Below are 15263 nucleotides of genomic sequence, written 5' to 3' on the forward strand. Positions count from 1 at the left end.
CTGAAGAGTCTCTTCTTGTCTAGCTAAGGGATTTAACAGGATTATTGTCTCACAAATTTAGCTATCTGAACTGATTTTCAACCGAGTAAAGCATACCCTGTTTACTTGACTCCATGTGTAGTTCAAAGTCAAAGGAAGGTTTCCGAGATCATGCACTGTAGATGACGACCACGATGAAGGAGCACTACAGACAAAAAACAAACTGAGTTAAAGAATACATTGCTATAAGTGACAGTTTAGTGCTCCAACCCATATGTACCCGTGTTCCAACGGAAAATAATCTGCAACGAAAATCCTCTAAATATTAATCCTCAAGCTTTTCTGAATTACACTTAGTAATTTTAAATTCCCCAAGTCCAACACCCAAAACTCACCTGACTTTCAAAATCATTCCCATGGAAATATACAGGGATTTTCCCAAGTGGGCTGGGAAGGAAGGAAAGATTCCAAAATGAAGAAGGACCCTTCTCACACACGTATAACTACCCTTCCTCTGGCTGCTGGCTACTGGACCAGGCAGTAGAGTGCTTAGGAACATAGCAATTGCTCATCAAAGAAACACCAAGATTCATCTCGTTCGCCTCCTGCCATCCTGGTAGTCGCATGATACAACAATGATGGAGCTCTTGACTAATTATGACAATTAATCTCTATAAATTAGACAACAACAGATCCAGACATGAGGTACAGAAGGCCCCAGTGGTGGAAAGCTATGGAAACCATAGTTCCAGTCAACTGTTCTTCCTAAGCATGCTTGCTCCTCCCCTTGCTAGAAGATGGCAGATTTTAGGCCCAAATCGCTTGTTATTTCAAATCACCGGCTTCGACCGGGCTGATTGGTGTACACGGGGATTGTTGTATAGACAGTATCCACATTCCCCATCAAAGGTTCACAGTATTACAAGAAGCAATGAAGCATGAAATTAAGCAGCCCTGTGTAATCTGAATGGAAATATATGAACATTTCACACTTACCCGTATTTGGTGGCTCCACTGATAAGCAGCGCTTCAATTGCCCTTTTCTGATCCTCTCTATATGAGGTGCACTTCTTTAGTGCGTCCAAAATGGAAATATCAGATTCAGTGATAATGGATCCCTCGAGGTCACAGACCAATCCACCCAGTACTGTAACACTCTCCTTCGTCAGATTCCTGCCATTAATTCCCTGAATTTTTGGCAAAATTAGCAACATTAATTCAGCAGTAGAATATGGTTTTTTGCACACAATTGAAACTCAGTTGATCTGTACCACTTGACGACTACAACGTTGCATGAAATAACAATGCCATTATTCAGTGACAATATCAAGAAAATTTGAGAAATCTTCATCTGGTCTTGAGCTTCATTTTAGGCTCAGGTTGTACCTTCATTTGAATGGCTCCCAAAATATTTTGCCACTGATGAACAGTGCAGCATTCAGTCCTTGTCATGCCATTAACTCGGCAGTTTTGATGAAAAAAACCTCTTTTCCAATCAAGTATAATAGAAGTGAAGCGTAAAAGAGGAAAGATCTTGTATTTATGTTATCCCAAAGAATTCTTTGGAAGAGTGGTCATTGTTGTTTTGAGGGCGAACATGGGAACGAATTTGCAGATTCAGGTCAGACAAACAGGCAGAGAGGGCCTGTTTGCACGTTAACGACAGCACCTCCCACAATGCAGGAATAAGTGTCAGTATTGATTATATGTTCATGTCCTAATTTGGGACTTAAACCCACAACTTTAAGATGAAACAAGATGCAACATACGTAGCCTGTTAAACAAAGACAATGGGGGTACTTTTAACCCCCATCCCCGCCAATAACAGGCAGGAGTGGGTCGGGGGCGGGGGGATTGAAAATTGAGCAGCTAAAGGGAGGTGGGGCCAGCAGGATCCAGCAAGTAAGTACTATTCCGGCACGTTTTGTGGGCAGGAGGAGCGGAAGTGCTTCCCCCCGGATTCACAAGCAAATCTTCATCAGCGATCAGATCCCACCCCCCGCCACCCTGGCCATCCAAACATGTAAACGTCTCTCGGTCCGCCCTCCCTCCCGATTGCCAGCCCGACTCCCCCCGCCGCCATTAACCCGCAATGTTTCCCGGTCCCTCCTCCCTCCCTCCCGATTTCTGGTCCGACTATCCCCCACACCACCAACCTGTGATGTTTCCTGGTTGCCAGGGACCATCCCCAACAGTCCCTGGCTGCAGCCTTCTACTGACAACCTGTCAATCTGGCCAGCTGCCGGGCAGGAAACTATGTAAAAAAAAATGATTGAGGTCCTGCCAATAAATTCACCTGGACCTCCGCATCGCTGACATTTCCGGGTTTCTCTCCTGCAAACCCTTTCCGCACCCTCGTAAATATTGGGGACAATGAAGCGTGATTCAGAAATGTTTTATTACAGGCTGGGAATCTCAAAGAAAGGGACTATTTCCTGCAGTCTATCAGAATATTTGAAAGCTTAGAACTTCGATGATGTTCAATATCATGATATTAATGCCCACTTCGTAAGCACAGCCTCCTGCAGTTGTGGCCAATAAAGACATTTTATTTCACTGATATAATGACATAACAACCTTTACTAATTCACAAATTCTCAAATTCTTATATTCTAAACAATGCACCAATGATCAAAATTCATAGTGATGACTGACCATTTTTGAAAGGACGTAGCTATGGTAAATAGAGTGAAGAAAGATCACCCAACAAACAGAGCTGATACCCGAGAACTGAATTATCAGCAATTTATTCTGACCATGCATATCACTTAGGTTTGTATTGGAGTACTGGCTCTTGAAGCTCCCTCCTCACTTGTCATTCTCATATGAAGGTGGAATGATGAGACATTCCTGGTAAGCCTTCATTTGTGTCAATGTCTGATTGGCTAGAGGAGTGAAGCTCCTTTTCACCATCATCAGTGCTGCCCAGGATGCTGGTTTCATCAATCCCTAGCTTGTACCTGCTGAGCACATTATTCTTACCAAACAAGTTCTGGCATCATTCAATATATTTTGTCTTCTTGCTGATCCTTTTCGGAAGATATGAATGTTTGATTGTCCAACTAATTTGAAGAATGTTTGGCAGTTGGAAGATGTTCTGAAATCTGCAGAGCTAAAAAGTGAAACAAGAGATACATTCAGATTACATTAAGGATGATCAACAGATTTATTGGCAACTTCTGAAGTCCCACTTTTCTCTTCTCTTCTCCCTGAAGACGCTGAGAACAATAGTCACAATCCCTGCCACTGCCTTCACGTCATCTCATTTTTTAACATTAATTTATTGTTTTATATCCACATGGAAAGAGCTAAATATTAAAATTGAAAAAGCTTGCTGGTTGAGTCAAACTCAAACTAACCAACATTCTATGATTTTCTTTTGTTTTCCTCCTGACCCATTCTATAAGGTATTTTTTCCAATAGGTGTCCCAGAGGCATATACCTTTATTACCAAACATCATACACAAACAGTGGTAAAACAGACGGTGTAAGTAATCTGCTCCTGGCTGCCGGGTGTTAGTACAACTCGGTAATCTCCCCATTAATTGCCTGCCCTGCTGCTGGGGATGTGCATATTCTCCAAGAATTTCTTTCTTATCCCTTTTCACTCTTACTTCATTTCTCTATTTCATTCATGGTTTCAGCGAAAGTGAACGATTTTCTAAACTACCAGGACATGGGAGGAAATCATATGCTTTTGGGAAATGGTCTAAATTATTACATGAACAGTCTATTGAGCTCAAGTCTTCTTAACATTTTCCAATAGGTCACAATCATGCGAAAACAATAACACTTTTGCTCAAAGTGCTCCAGTTACATCCCTAAGGAAGTCACAAGTTAAAGCACTGACAGGTCTCTACAGATTTTGGTGAACATTATCAATGCTCCATTCAACAAAACAATTCTGAAGAAATATCAGATGAAATATGACATACTTGAAAAACAGCAGAACATCCACAGGGAAGGTGTCCATAGCTGATGGAATTCCATTAGAAGTTAGTCTTGCAGACATACAGCTCAACTGAAAAGAGAGGCAACAAATTCATATTGAGGACAGAAAAACAAGAAGCCAACAAGACCTACAAAACAGGACAATTTTTGACAGTCCTTAAAAAGTTACAAGGGTCAGATTATATCCGATGTGTTTTGGTCCCAAGCATTACAAATGAGCTACTTTCAGTCCAGCTTTGAACATGTGGATGCTTTAGTAATACTGGATTTGAATTGTGATATTAATCAATTCTAAAATGCTCAGTTAGAAACAAAATGCGTTTTCTTGGCGGTGTTCCTTAGTACACCATGTTGTCTTTTGTTGCATGTACTTGGTTATGTGGTGGCTTTCTTTGAGGCTGGTGAGCAGCAGAAAATAGAAGAATTAGCCACGTTGCAAAAAACAACATTTCACCTCCACGTGTTGAGTATTAACTCATGCAATCCCCTTGTGACTTAACTCAGCTACATTTCAGACTTTCACTCACAGTTGAGTTCTTTGAAAATTGGCCAGAGTTTACTTGAATATCAAGTCGGGAAGCGATCACATTTTTTTTGAACTCAAGTCAATCTTGCAGTTAGGTAGTTGAATTGGGATCTTACAATGTCAAATGTCCATGCTGTAAGGTGCTGCACCTCACTCAAATGTTCGAAGTCAACTGTGCCAGTTTATCACGTACTACCCTTGTATTGACATTGTAGGGTGGATTTAACAAAATTTGCTGCCAGCATTGACCTTTGCTGCTCAGAGCTCATATCATGAATTTAAACACAGAGGTGAACAAGTCCCCTCGGATCTCACATTCATGACATTTAATTTGCAAAATATACTCTTTTACTTTTACATTCAACCCAATCCACCTGCAGTAATGGACAATGAATCAAACCTTCCTCCAGTGGATTTTTGTGAATGATCTCACCTGACTTTCATCAAGCATGGCCCCTTTACCCTTCATTGCTTGAACAAGTTGAATGAATGTCGTAAAATTCAGGGTCTTCACTGCACCACAACTGAAGCCTTGTAGGACAGAGGGTGAGAATCTGAAACAAATAACGGCATCATTAATTCATTTCTAAACACCTCACTTTCAAACCTGTTTTCACAATCTCTACACCATTTATATTTGTATCACAATCACCCATTGAATGATTGTATCTAGACTTTACTAAATTTTCACAACAACCACTAAGTGACTACACCTAGACTTTATTACATTTTACCCCTCTTATCACTGGGATATACTGGGCCTAATTTAACAACCATGAGGGTCTGAGCCATGGGATCAGGGCTTTCACACTTGCATTATCCTATTTTAGGGAAGTTATCAATCAGAAACTCTGACATGGGCCAAATCGTCCAACTCGACGTCATCATTTCAGCTGCCACTAGATGCAAGTTCTGCTGCAGCCTAATGTGGGCTAAATGTGGCTGAAATCTTGATTTTGCAGTTCAGAGCTGGTATAAACAGGAACATTTGGATTCTAATGATTATAGGGGACACGTTAATCAATTGGAACTCCCAATGCTGGGACCCAGAAATAGTCATTGTCACTGAATTGGACAAAATATTCAGCTGGTAAACATTGCTTTGTGAAATATGGTGACAGCATTCCATTTACAACAGGTTTAATTACTGATTTAAACAAACTATAACTCAGTTCCTTGGAAAAACATATTTTTGCTCTACAGATTGTATATCATTGCTCAAACTAAACTAAATTACAAAGATGGTGATATAGATATTCAGAAGATAGAAGGCAGAGAACCAGATAGGTTGTAAAAGATTATTGCTTACTTCTTAAAATTGTTGTTCTTTCTGACCACATTTTCAAAGAACACAGCAGACTGTGGGACAAAAGCATTTAAATCATTAATATACGCAATGGAGTTACAGACTGCTTTTACATTAACACAATCTCACTGGTTTCTGGGACAGCACGCTTGATCAAGTCTGTTTTTAAAATTTGGTGTAAATCTTCGAATTAATGTACATTTGCCAATTGCAGCGGAATCATTGGGGTCAATTTTAACAGGGGTGGAGGGGCGCCTTCAGGATAGGCAGGGTCCGGGCAGGAGGGAAACCCCGATGGGGATCTCAGCGTGAGGCTCGGGCCACTTTAACTCCTGGGCCTCATTTAAATAATCCAGGACAGTCTCCCTCCCGAAACCGGCAGACTTGACGTCAGCGCAGGCAGGCGGGAACAAGAGTCGAGTTGGGAGCCTTAGGACACTGGGGACCCAAGGGAACGGTCCTTGGCATAAAGTTAGCGTGGGCAAGGGCTTTGGCAGCCGATGCCATCACCAAGAAGGAGATGCAAGGCCGGGGCTGGTGAAGCCCAAGGACTCTTTGTGGGGGAGCACTCCTGTTCCTCCTGGCCCACAAGGATTTCACAGAAAAGTAATTTTTTTGAACTTACCTGGCCTTTTCTGGCCAGTCGGGTCCATCCGACATGGTTCGGCTATCTGGGTTGGCCTCGTGCGGGCCTCCTGAATCCAGAAGTTAAAAAGCCGTCACGCCACCAACGACGTCATTGGACCACGACTATTAAATCTAAATTAGGCCCTCGCTGGCCTGCAGTGGGATCTTTGGCCGACTTCAAAATCGCTGAAGATAATCATTCGCCGGGCGGGAAAATTTCGGCCTCAGGCCGGTAAGTGGACTCGGCCTGATCTTAACCCCTCCCACGCACCATTCTCGCTGGGCGAGGGGGGTTAAAATCGACCCCACAGTCTTTCCAGGCATTAGCTTTGAGTTACAAACAATAGAATCATTTACCTGACTGGGAACCCACTGTTTGTTGTTGACGTCATTGAGGTTTAGGTTTGAATTTAACAGCACAGGTGGGACCTCTTTGGCTAGAACAGATGGAATGTTCTTTACTGTTGTTACAGGGTCATTTACATTCCGCAACACCTGAGTTAGAATGAAACAGAATATGACTGAAATCAGAACATACAACACTCTGCAAGCAGTACATGGAGATGATAACAGTCGTCAGACAAGACTATTATAGAAATATCAGCAGCAGTAGGAAACAAATTAGATTTTAGATTAATTTCTGATACCATTGATATATACATCCCATGCCACTCACCTGCAGAACACAGATCACTCGTATAGGTTGTGGTGCTGCTCCAATATTCTCAACAAATGTCGGGTTGGAGATGATACGGATGAACAGTGCAGGATCAATGCCTTGGAACACACCGCTTGGAATACCAGACACCAAGCTTCCCAGGCCCAGCAGATTCTTTGTGCTACTGACCTAGTTTAAAAGCAGAAGATGAATCAAAAGCTGTGAGTAGGTGTCACTGGCTACAGGCGTGGTGCTGAAGGACTGCTAACGTTGTACCATTGTTTAAAAACGGAGAAAGGAATAGACTGAGTAATTACAGGCCAGTCGGTCTAACCTCAGTGGTGGGGAAATTATTAGAAGCCATTCTGAGGGACAGTATTAATTGTCCTTTAGAAAGGCACGGATTAATCAAGGACAGTCAACATGGATTTGTTAAGGGAAAGTCGTGTCTGACTAACTTGACTCAATTTTTTGAGGAGGTAACAAGGAGGGTCGATGAGGCATAGAATGTAAGAGCAGGGATGTTATGCAAGAACTGTATAAAACACTAGTTTCGTCACAGCTGCAATACTGCGTACAGTTCTGGTCACATTACAGGAAAGATGTGATTGTACTAGAGAGGGTACAGAGGAGATTTACGAGGATGTTGCCAGGACTGGAGAATTTTAGCTATGAGGAAAGACTGGATGTTTGTTGTTTTCTTAGGAACATGAGGGTTGAGGAGAGATTTAATTGAGGTGTATAAAATTATGAGGGGCCTAGATAGAGTGGATAGGAAGGACCTAGTTCCCTTAGCAGAGAGGTCAATAACCAGAGGGCATAAATTTAAAGTAATTGGTAGAAGGATTAGAGGGGAGATGAGGAGATTTTTTTTCACCCAGAGGGTGGTGGGGATCTAGAACTCACTGCCTGAAAGGGTGGTCGAGGCAGAAACCCTCAACTCATTTAAAAAGTACTTGGATATGCACTTGAAGTGCCGGAACCTACAAGGCGATGGACCAAGAGCTGGAAAGTGGGATTAGGCTGAATAGCTCTTTTTCGGCCGGCACAGACACAATGGGCCGAATAACCTCCTTCTGTGCCATGAATTTCTATGATTCTATGGTTAATTCTGTTTTCCACTTTTTTTAGCATGACACTGAGATTAAAAATTTGTCCCAATACCCACACAATTGAGCACAGAGAAGGTAATGAGAAATAAAAAAAATATTTTGCAGTCACTTCACTTGGCTTCACCTCTCCACACTTGGCTTAAAGTTGAATTGCTCACATGAACCTGGATCAATAAGGACAGTTGCATAGTGCTGCGGATCATTGGAACTCATGTAATAATGTACTCAGTATAAAGGACATCCTGGGTAACTCTGGACACCTGTTTCAAATGTAATATTTAAAATTCGCGAATTCAATTGGACTTGTCAAAGACGTGAGTTTTGGATTGAGAATAAATCTGGTATCAGCCATTTTCGCAGAGGCAATGTCAAAAAAAAGATCTTTAAGATGACAATGATCTGAAAGTTGTCATGTCTCCCCCACTCTTCTCAGACCTCCATCTGCAACACACACATAAAATTCTGCCCGAACAATTATGTCAACCTAGATTTGATGAAAACAAGGAGAATGTGTCTCCCTTCCTGTTCTTTGATACTCTTCGCCCATCCCCAAACATATCAAATCCACTGCATCAGGCTGGCCCTGCTTCTACACCTAACTCTCACAGGGCTTTTACACCAGATTTGTATGCACTCGAGGATTCCCAATATGGTTACTATGGCAGTGTTCTTTACATGCCAGTGAATCATAGAGTCATAGAGTCATACAGCACGGATAGAGGCCCTTCGGCCCATCGTGTCCGCGCCGGCCATCATCTGTAAAGGTTTTACATTTGCATGATGTACCACACAGGAACCTGGAAAAGCAGTTATCTCAAATACAGCCACTAAACTGGTAAACTAACACACATCAGATGCTATTGTCTTTTGAGATTATGAATCGTTCATTAATTTCATTCAGCCATTTATCAATATAATTAAATTAATTTCTGATTTATTCAGCTCTTACCTGGAAGCCATTTCTGAGTAACTTGGTTACAATTGCATTGGCCTGGCCAATGTTCCAGCCTCTGACATTACCCAGGCTTGGCAGGGCTTGCTCCAGAGTGTTCCCATCAATATCTCCAACCTGTGACACTGATAGTCCAACAGCTGTTTGTCCCAAAGAATTCAAAGTGCTGACTGAAAAGTTGTCAATTTTGCTCACTAAAGCTATCGACAGCTGAAAAAGAAACAAAACTAGCCTTAATACTGGATGTCTTTCTGAGCATACGTTTCAAGTAAAGTCACAATTTTTTGCAGCGAATCTTTCCTACTTACCTTCAGTTGTTCATCTGTTGGACCTTCTGCAGGTAACGTTCCATTGGCAGTTGTGTTAGGTGGCACGTTCAGCCCACACACTTGGTTTATCTTTCCGATTACAACCAAGACTTGCTGTGCAGTCAAGGACTGAAGTAGATTAGTGTCGGTAATGAAGCAAACCAGGGAGTTTGGCAGACTGTAAAAGAATGTCAGTCACAGATTGTATTAGTATATCTTTCAGAACCGTACCCTATAGCTACAGGAAGATTTGTTGCAAATAAGATGTTTAAATAATTTCCCAGAGTGTTGAAGAATATTTTATGGCGGTTCATCACCCACTCCCATCTCAAACTGCATATTTTCTCCATTGCCCATCTTACCCTGTGTTTTCCCCAAAAATATTTTATTTCATTTCAAAGTTGAAATAACTTTATTTATATTTAAAAAGAACTGAAATTATGACAAAGAGAACTCTTTCTCTCTCTCTCTCCCTCTTTCTGTCTCACAGATGTCAGTAACTAGAATGTTTACATCTTTGAACAGTCAATAAAATAAAGCTGATAGAGACTTGGGGTCCGATTTTAGCACCCGCTATCGGGTGCGTTCTCGGCGGGGGTGCTTCGAAAATCGGAAAATCCAGGATCCCAAACGGATCCCGCCCACTTCTGGGTTCCCCGCTGACGCGCCGGCGTGCAATTAAAGGCAGCGGGGTTCCATTTGACAGTATTTATTTACCTATTTCAGGTCATTAACTGACCTGATTAAGGGACTGTGTGTGATTTTTGAACAACATGGGACTGTTTCCCAAACTGGGGGAAACAGTCCCAGATCGAATGGACGTGTTGCAGCTGTCAGCCTGTGGCAGCTGCAAAGGTCCATTTGACAGGTGGTGGGGGGGGGGGGGGGGGGGGCGGGAGACCCTCACCCATTGCAGGAGGCCACTCTGTCACTTGGGACAAAGTTTGGCCTGCACCACCCTCCTCCTGACGGTCAAAGTCACCAACCTGCACACTTACCCCGGGGTCCGGAGACATGTACCTACCTTGCGGACCCCCTCAGATGTACATCTTGTGGATGGGGGCCGCCGTAGCTGCAGTCATGACCTCCTCGGAGGGCGAACAGCATCACCAGCCTCGCCATCCACGCCGTCCACCTCTGACACGTGGAGCTCCACAACAGAGTGCTGTTACACATCCACCTGCACAGCAGGAGGGAGGGCAACCGCAGAGAGAGATGCGTCACAGAGGGCACTACCCTCGCCACAGGGTCCACAGACCGAGGCTCAGCCTCCTGGATCTCTCTGAGCAGCAGTGCACACGGAGGCTCAGAGTCACTCGACATGTAGCCGTGGACATCTGCAGCCTCTTTCATGCCGAGCTGCTCCTGGCTGGCCCGTGCACCATCTTCCTACCTGTCGCTGTCAAAGTCACCACTGCCCTCCCGAACATCTCCTCCGCAGCCTTCCAGGGTGCAACCGGGGACATCGCCGATGTCTCTCAGTCGTCTACGCAGAAGAGCCCTGCAAATACACCTACACCCACTCTGCAGTGACACAATGGGTGGCATCAGTGGTGGGTCCTCATAGTGATACCCAGGAGCGGGCATTATTGCACAAACCGGACAGGATTCGCGAAGACATGGCAGTAGTGGAGCCAATATAATGTGTGATGTGAGTTGTTCTAAAATTCAATATAAGTAATAACCATGACAAACCCTCAAACACCCTTGTGCATCCCCTTCATGCTCACGACACGTTTACCTTATGCTGCCTACTGCACATATGTGATGCATGGCTTGTGGCTGCAGCACAGGTGGTGGCAGGTTGAGTGAGGCTGGCCATGAGAGAGATGCACGAGAGGGTGAGTATGAGATAGAGCCATGAGATTGTATGAGGATTGGGTTGCGTGGTAGTGGCGGGGTGAATACTGGCGAGGTGAGTAGGTGCAGGTAAGATGAGGATGGGGTTTGAGTGGGTCTGAGGGGTGATGTGACAGAGTAGTGTTGGCAGTGCTGAAGGAGATGTGGGGTGGGGGCAGTGATGTGGCAGACGGAGTGTAGGGGAAAGACTACGTGTACTCACTGTGGCTGACCTACTCAGGTCATTGGACCGCCTCCTGCACTGTGTGCAGGTGGGCGATATGTTGGTGGCGCAGGTGACCCCCTCTGCCACCTCGAGCCAGGCCTTCCTGGTGGCGGAGGCGGGCCGCTTCCTCCCGCCCGCCAGGTGGAAGATCTCTGTCCTCCCCCTCCTCCTCACCCCATGTATTGATACCTGGGGTGAGGCATCATTAAACTGGGAGCAGCCTTCCCCCTTGGCTGCTCCATGCTGTAATTTTTGCTATTTGTTGCAGCATCTGTCAGTGGAGGACTGCCCCTTTAAATAGAGCGCCTCCAGCTGACGGGCGGGCTGCGCCCTCGCGCAGACAAGCAGCGGGGAACCCGAAGGAGCAGGTAAGTGGCTCCAATTAGTGGGTTGCCTGCTACGATCGCAAGGGAAACCCACTAATTTAACCGGGCGCGTTACCAACGCGCCCGCTTGCCCATCCGCCGGGAACCCGCAACCCTGGTAAAATCGGGCCCTTGGGCCTTGAAATTCCGCAGCAATCTGCTCCCACCAACTTTAAGCTATTTTTTTTATCCATTAAGTCTTTAAAAAATGTTACTTTTAAGTTTTTAACTCTGTTCTTTTTCAATGTGCTTCCAGCAATTAATCAATGATGTCCACTGGCTGCCCAGTCCACATTCCACTCGGTCCTTTGTCCTCTTACCTGCGGGCATCCTGCACACCCACCCCCGCTTCAGCCTTCAGCCCCTGATGGACCATTTCCCATGTGCCCACTCTTCTACTTCCCTGCAACCCCTGCCCAACAATTTTAGAATGCAGTTTCTATCTCTTTGTTTCAGATCCATAAAGATTATGAACAGAATCTCCCATTTCACAACTCATGTTGGGAAAATATGAACCATCAAAGGCGTACCTTGAAACCTTAACATTTGGATTGTTTTTAAACAGCAACGTGAGGAAGACCTTTGAGATTTCAGTGGATAACGTCAGATTTGCGAGAAGTGCCAGGTTTTCAGGGTTTGCAGTGAATTCTTGAAGCTGTACAAAGTTTGGGAGAAATTAGAAATATTGACCCAATGATGTAATGTTTGTTCTATTTTCTGAACAATGAAACGTTAAGGTTCGTGTTGCTGAGACACACAATTGTAGTGAACATGGATTCGAACACTCCACAGTGGCATTAGTGCCAAACTCCTAACATAAAAGCCGGCAGAGGTATAAATTCAATTTGGGGGGTCACGCAAGATGGGCGATCGTGAGGGGAAGCTCATTTCGCACCCCGCCCAATTATCTTTTCTATTGACTTCAAACGGGTTGCCAATTCGCTATCTCCTGGTTTGCACCACTACCCAACACGGATGTACATCCCATAGGAAGCAAACTATTAAATTAGTTTCAACATAATTCAGAGCAGATTTTTCATGTAATCAGACCTTCATATCACCAGATCTTTGAGAACAGTTCAGTTCCCCAGAGAACCCAATCATTTACCATCCCAATCTTGGAGTAAAAGGAAAATACGTACCTGTGTTTCACTATCAGAGAAAGACTGAAGATCAGCCAGTGATATTTGGTTCATATATAGTCCCAGATATTGAGCAAACCAAGCAGTGGAGTTCAGGGCTGGATCATTCACATTATAGCATTTCGGTTTGGGACCTGTTACATAAAATAATTCTAATATTAACCCGAAATAAAATTGTGTCTCAAATGTTTTAAAACCATGTTACAAATTCCTCACAATTTTATCTGCCAAAAGGGATTCTCACCTCCCCCCTCGAGAATTATCGCAAAATTTAAAACAATTTTCTCCACCCCACCCCATGATAGTGACTCTTGCTGGGGTACAGTTCCATGGGTGTCAGCGGCCTGGCACTACTCTGCAATTTTTAACGAGTGTCAGCAGGCTTCTTGATTGCAGAGGGCATCACAAGTCAGCTGAGTCCTGTCTTCACTGCTCAACCACTCAGGCACCATTTGCAGTAAAGGTCCCCGGATGGCGATGAGCAGTGAGAACCTTGGCTGATTTTTTACTTCCCTCGTCTAAGGCAAGTAATAATAGACCCACTTCTGAGGCTTTAAAACAAAAGAGTGTAACTTCACCTTGTTGTAGATAAACTTTGATCCCACTGTAGATTTCTTTCTGTTTGTCCGAGGTAAAGTCACTGTAACGAGCACTCAACGTTCTCACACTAAAGGTGAAATTTAATAACATTTTAGAATTTCATCGTCAGATCGAGTTCAATTACTGAAAAGTTCAATTTAAAGCAATGCAATAGAAATGAAGACTAATTGATAGAAGCAAAAGAGTACACCATTCCCAAACTTCAAGACAGAGAGTGTGTGTGTGTGTGTGTGTGGTGTATTTGAAGAACCTCATTCTCTCCTTTCCCCTCTGTCCTGAGTATAGATGATGTCCACCAGCAACCTGGACATTAAATATTCTTTGTCAAACCATATGACAGTTTCACAGTTACAATCATTCAGCTGTAGCGCTCTGCTGATGTAATGAGCAAACTAATCCAGGAGAACGATTTACTCAGGACATTGCTAGAATTTGCTCGTGTGAAGATAAATTCGGAATGGATGCGACTGTACTTACATTTTCCTGTAGGAAAGGCACTGCACTCTCAGGGTGATGTTGGATGACAAAAGTGGGGTGGTGATAAACGGAAGATATGGAGTTAGTCTGACATTAAGCCATTGATCCACCTCTGTGTCATTGAGTGCAGGCAGGCTGTTGGCAAACTGAGGCCATAGACCCTCTATGATGGCAGCTCGGTTGGCCGCTGACAGATTACTCTGCAAAAGGAAAAGGAAATAGTCTTGTTTTAAAACCATATACTGCAAATGTAACATGATGATAAAGATTACCTCAGCTTGCCCTGTGATTCTACCAAGTCGATCCATGAGTGAAGATTATTTTTCCGAAACTGGAAACTAGGACTGAGCATTTGTTACCATCAGACTTAGGCTTTGTTTTAAAGCCTCAGAAATTACCATTCTCTGATTCTGATCCACCAACTTAAATTGTAACCACCACACTCCCCATAGCCCCCCAGCCTCCCCATCTCCACACCCCGGCACTGTTGGTGAGTTTTCTTGTGTGAGTGTGATCTCACTGTCAGTGCTGCAGATGAGATATTTTGTCCAGCCACTGCACCTGTGGCCCTGATATTTACTCAGAGGCGGGAAGAGTGCCGGGGGAAGTCGGACATGGTGGGTGGGGGGAAGTCAGACATCATGTGGGCGGGGTGGGGGTGCTCGGCTGATCGTGGGGTCTTTAATAGGTACGCTTGGTGAGCCGTGGGGAAGCACTCTTGTTCTTCCTGGCCCACCAATAGTGCAATAAAGGGACCTATCTCATGGATCTGGCCCTTCTCGCCTCCATTACACTGGCGAGATTCACGAGACCCGGGCAGCTTTTGCTGGAGGTATTAAATTTGAAAGTTTCTTAAAATCAATTTAAAAAGGCTTAACATCTCATAATAACATTAATGGCTCAAATAACTCCCCACCCACCTGCACTAATTAGGGACCTGTCCCCAGCGAGTAGGTTACTCGCACGCATCCAAACGCACCTCTGTTAAACTCGGAAGTGGGCGCATTGGAGCCGGGTTGTGGTCCCACTGGAAAAAGCATTCATTTTAACTTTCCACCCTCCCCCAACCAACCCGTTCTTCGGGGTTAAAACTCCCCCCCTTGTATTTGACAATGGGAAACCATTCAAAACATTGATGTGATCCCCAGATTTCTGCCAGCTGAGGATGTTGTGGATCAGAAATGGGCAGAAGAGA

The 15263-nt window shown here is 44.2% G+C and overlaps 1 protein-coding gene and 1 long non-coding RNA gene across 2 annotated transcripts in view; both read right to left on the bottom strand.

The window, feature by feature from the left end:
* Positions 1-96: 96 nt before the first annotated feature.
* LOC137340841 (uncharacterized) lies at positions 97-3076 on the bottom strand. Its single transcript, XR_010966878.1, has 3 exons — positions 2962-3076; positions 976-1166; positions 97-184 (listed from the first exon to the last, which is right to left on the bottom strand). It is a non-coding gene; the product is annotated as an uncharacterized lncRNA (long non-coding RNA).
* A 759-nt stretch (positions 3077-3835) lies between these two features.
* The window catches only part of LOC137340892 (uncharacterized), a 54978-nt gene continuing 43550 nt past the window's right edge, over positions 3836-15263 (bottom strand). Inside the window, exons 45-55 of the mRNA XM_068003694.1 lie at positions 14069-14268; positions 13570-13658; positions 12992-13125; positions 12380-12504; positions 9420-9597; positions 9109-9321; positions 7066-7236; positions 6747-6884; positions 5766-5815; positions 4890-5010; positions 3836-4000 (exon numbers count right to left, since the gene is read on the bottom strand). Of these exons, the coding sequence (XP_067859795.1) occupies positions 3836-4000; positions 4890-5010; positions 5766-5815; positions 6747-6884; positions 7066-7236; positions 9109-9321; positions 9420-9597; positions 12380-12504; positions 12992-13125; positions 13570-13658; positions 14069-14268 (1584 nt within the window). The remainder of the gene's footprint in view (positions 4001-4889; positions 5011-5765; positions 5816-6746; positions 6885-7065; positions 7237-9108; positions 9322-9419; positions 9598-12379; positions 12505-12991; positions 13126-13569; positions 13659-14068; positions 14269-15263) is intronic.

Source organism: Heptranchias perlo, chromosome 22 (genome assembly GCF_035084215.1).
Source record: "Heptranchias perlo isolate sHepPer1 chromosome 22, sHepPer1.hap1, whole genome shotgun sequence".
NCBI lineage: Eukaryota > Metazoa > Chordata > Chondrichthyes > Hexanchiformes > Hexanchidae > Heptranchias > Heptranchias perlo.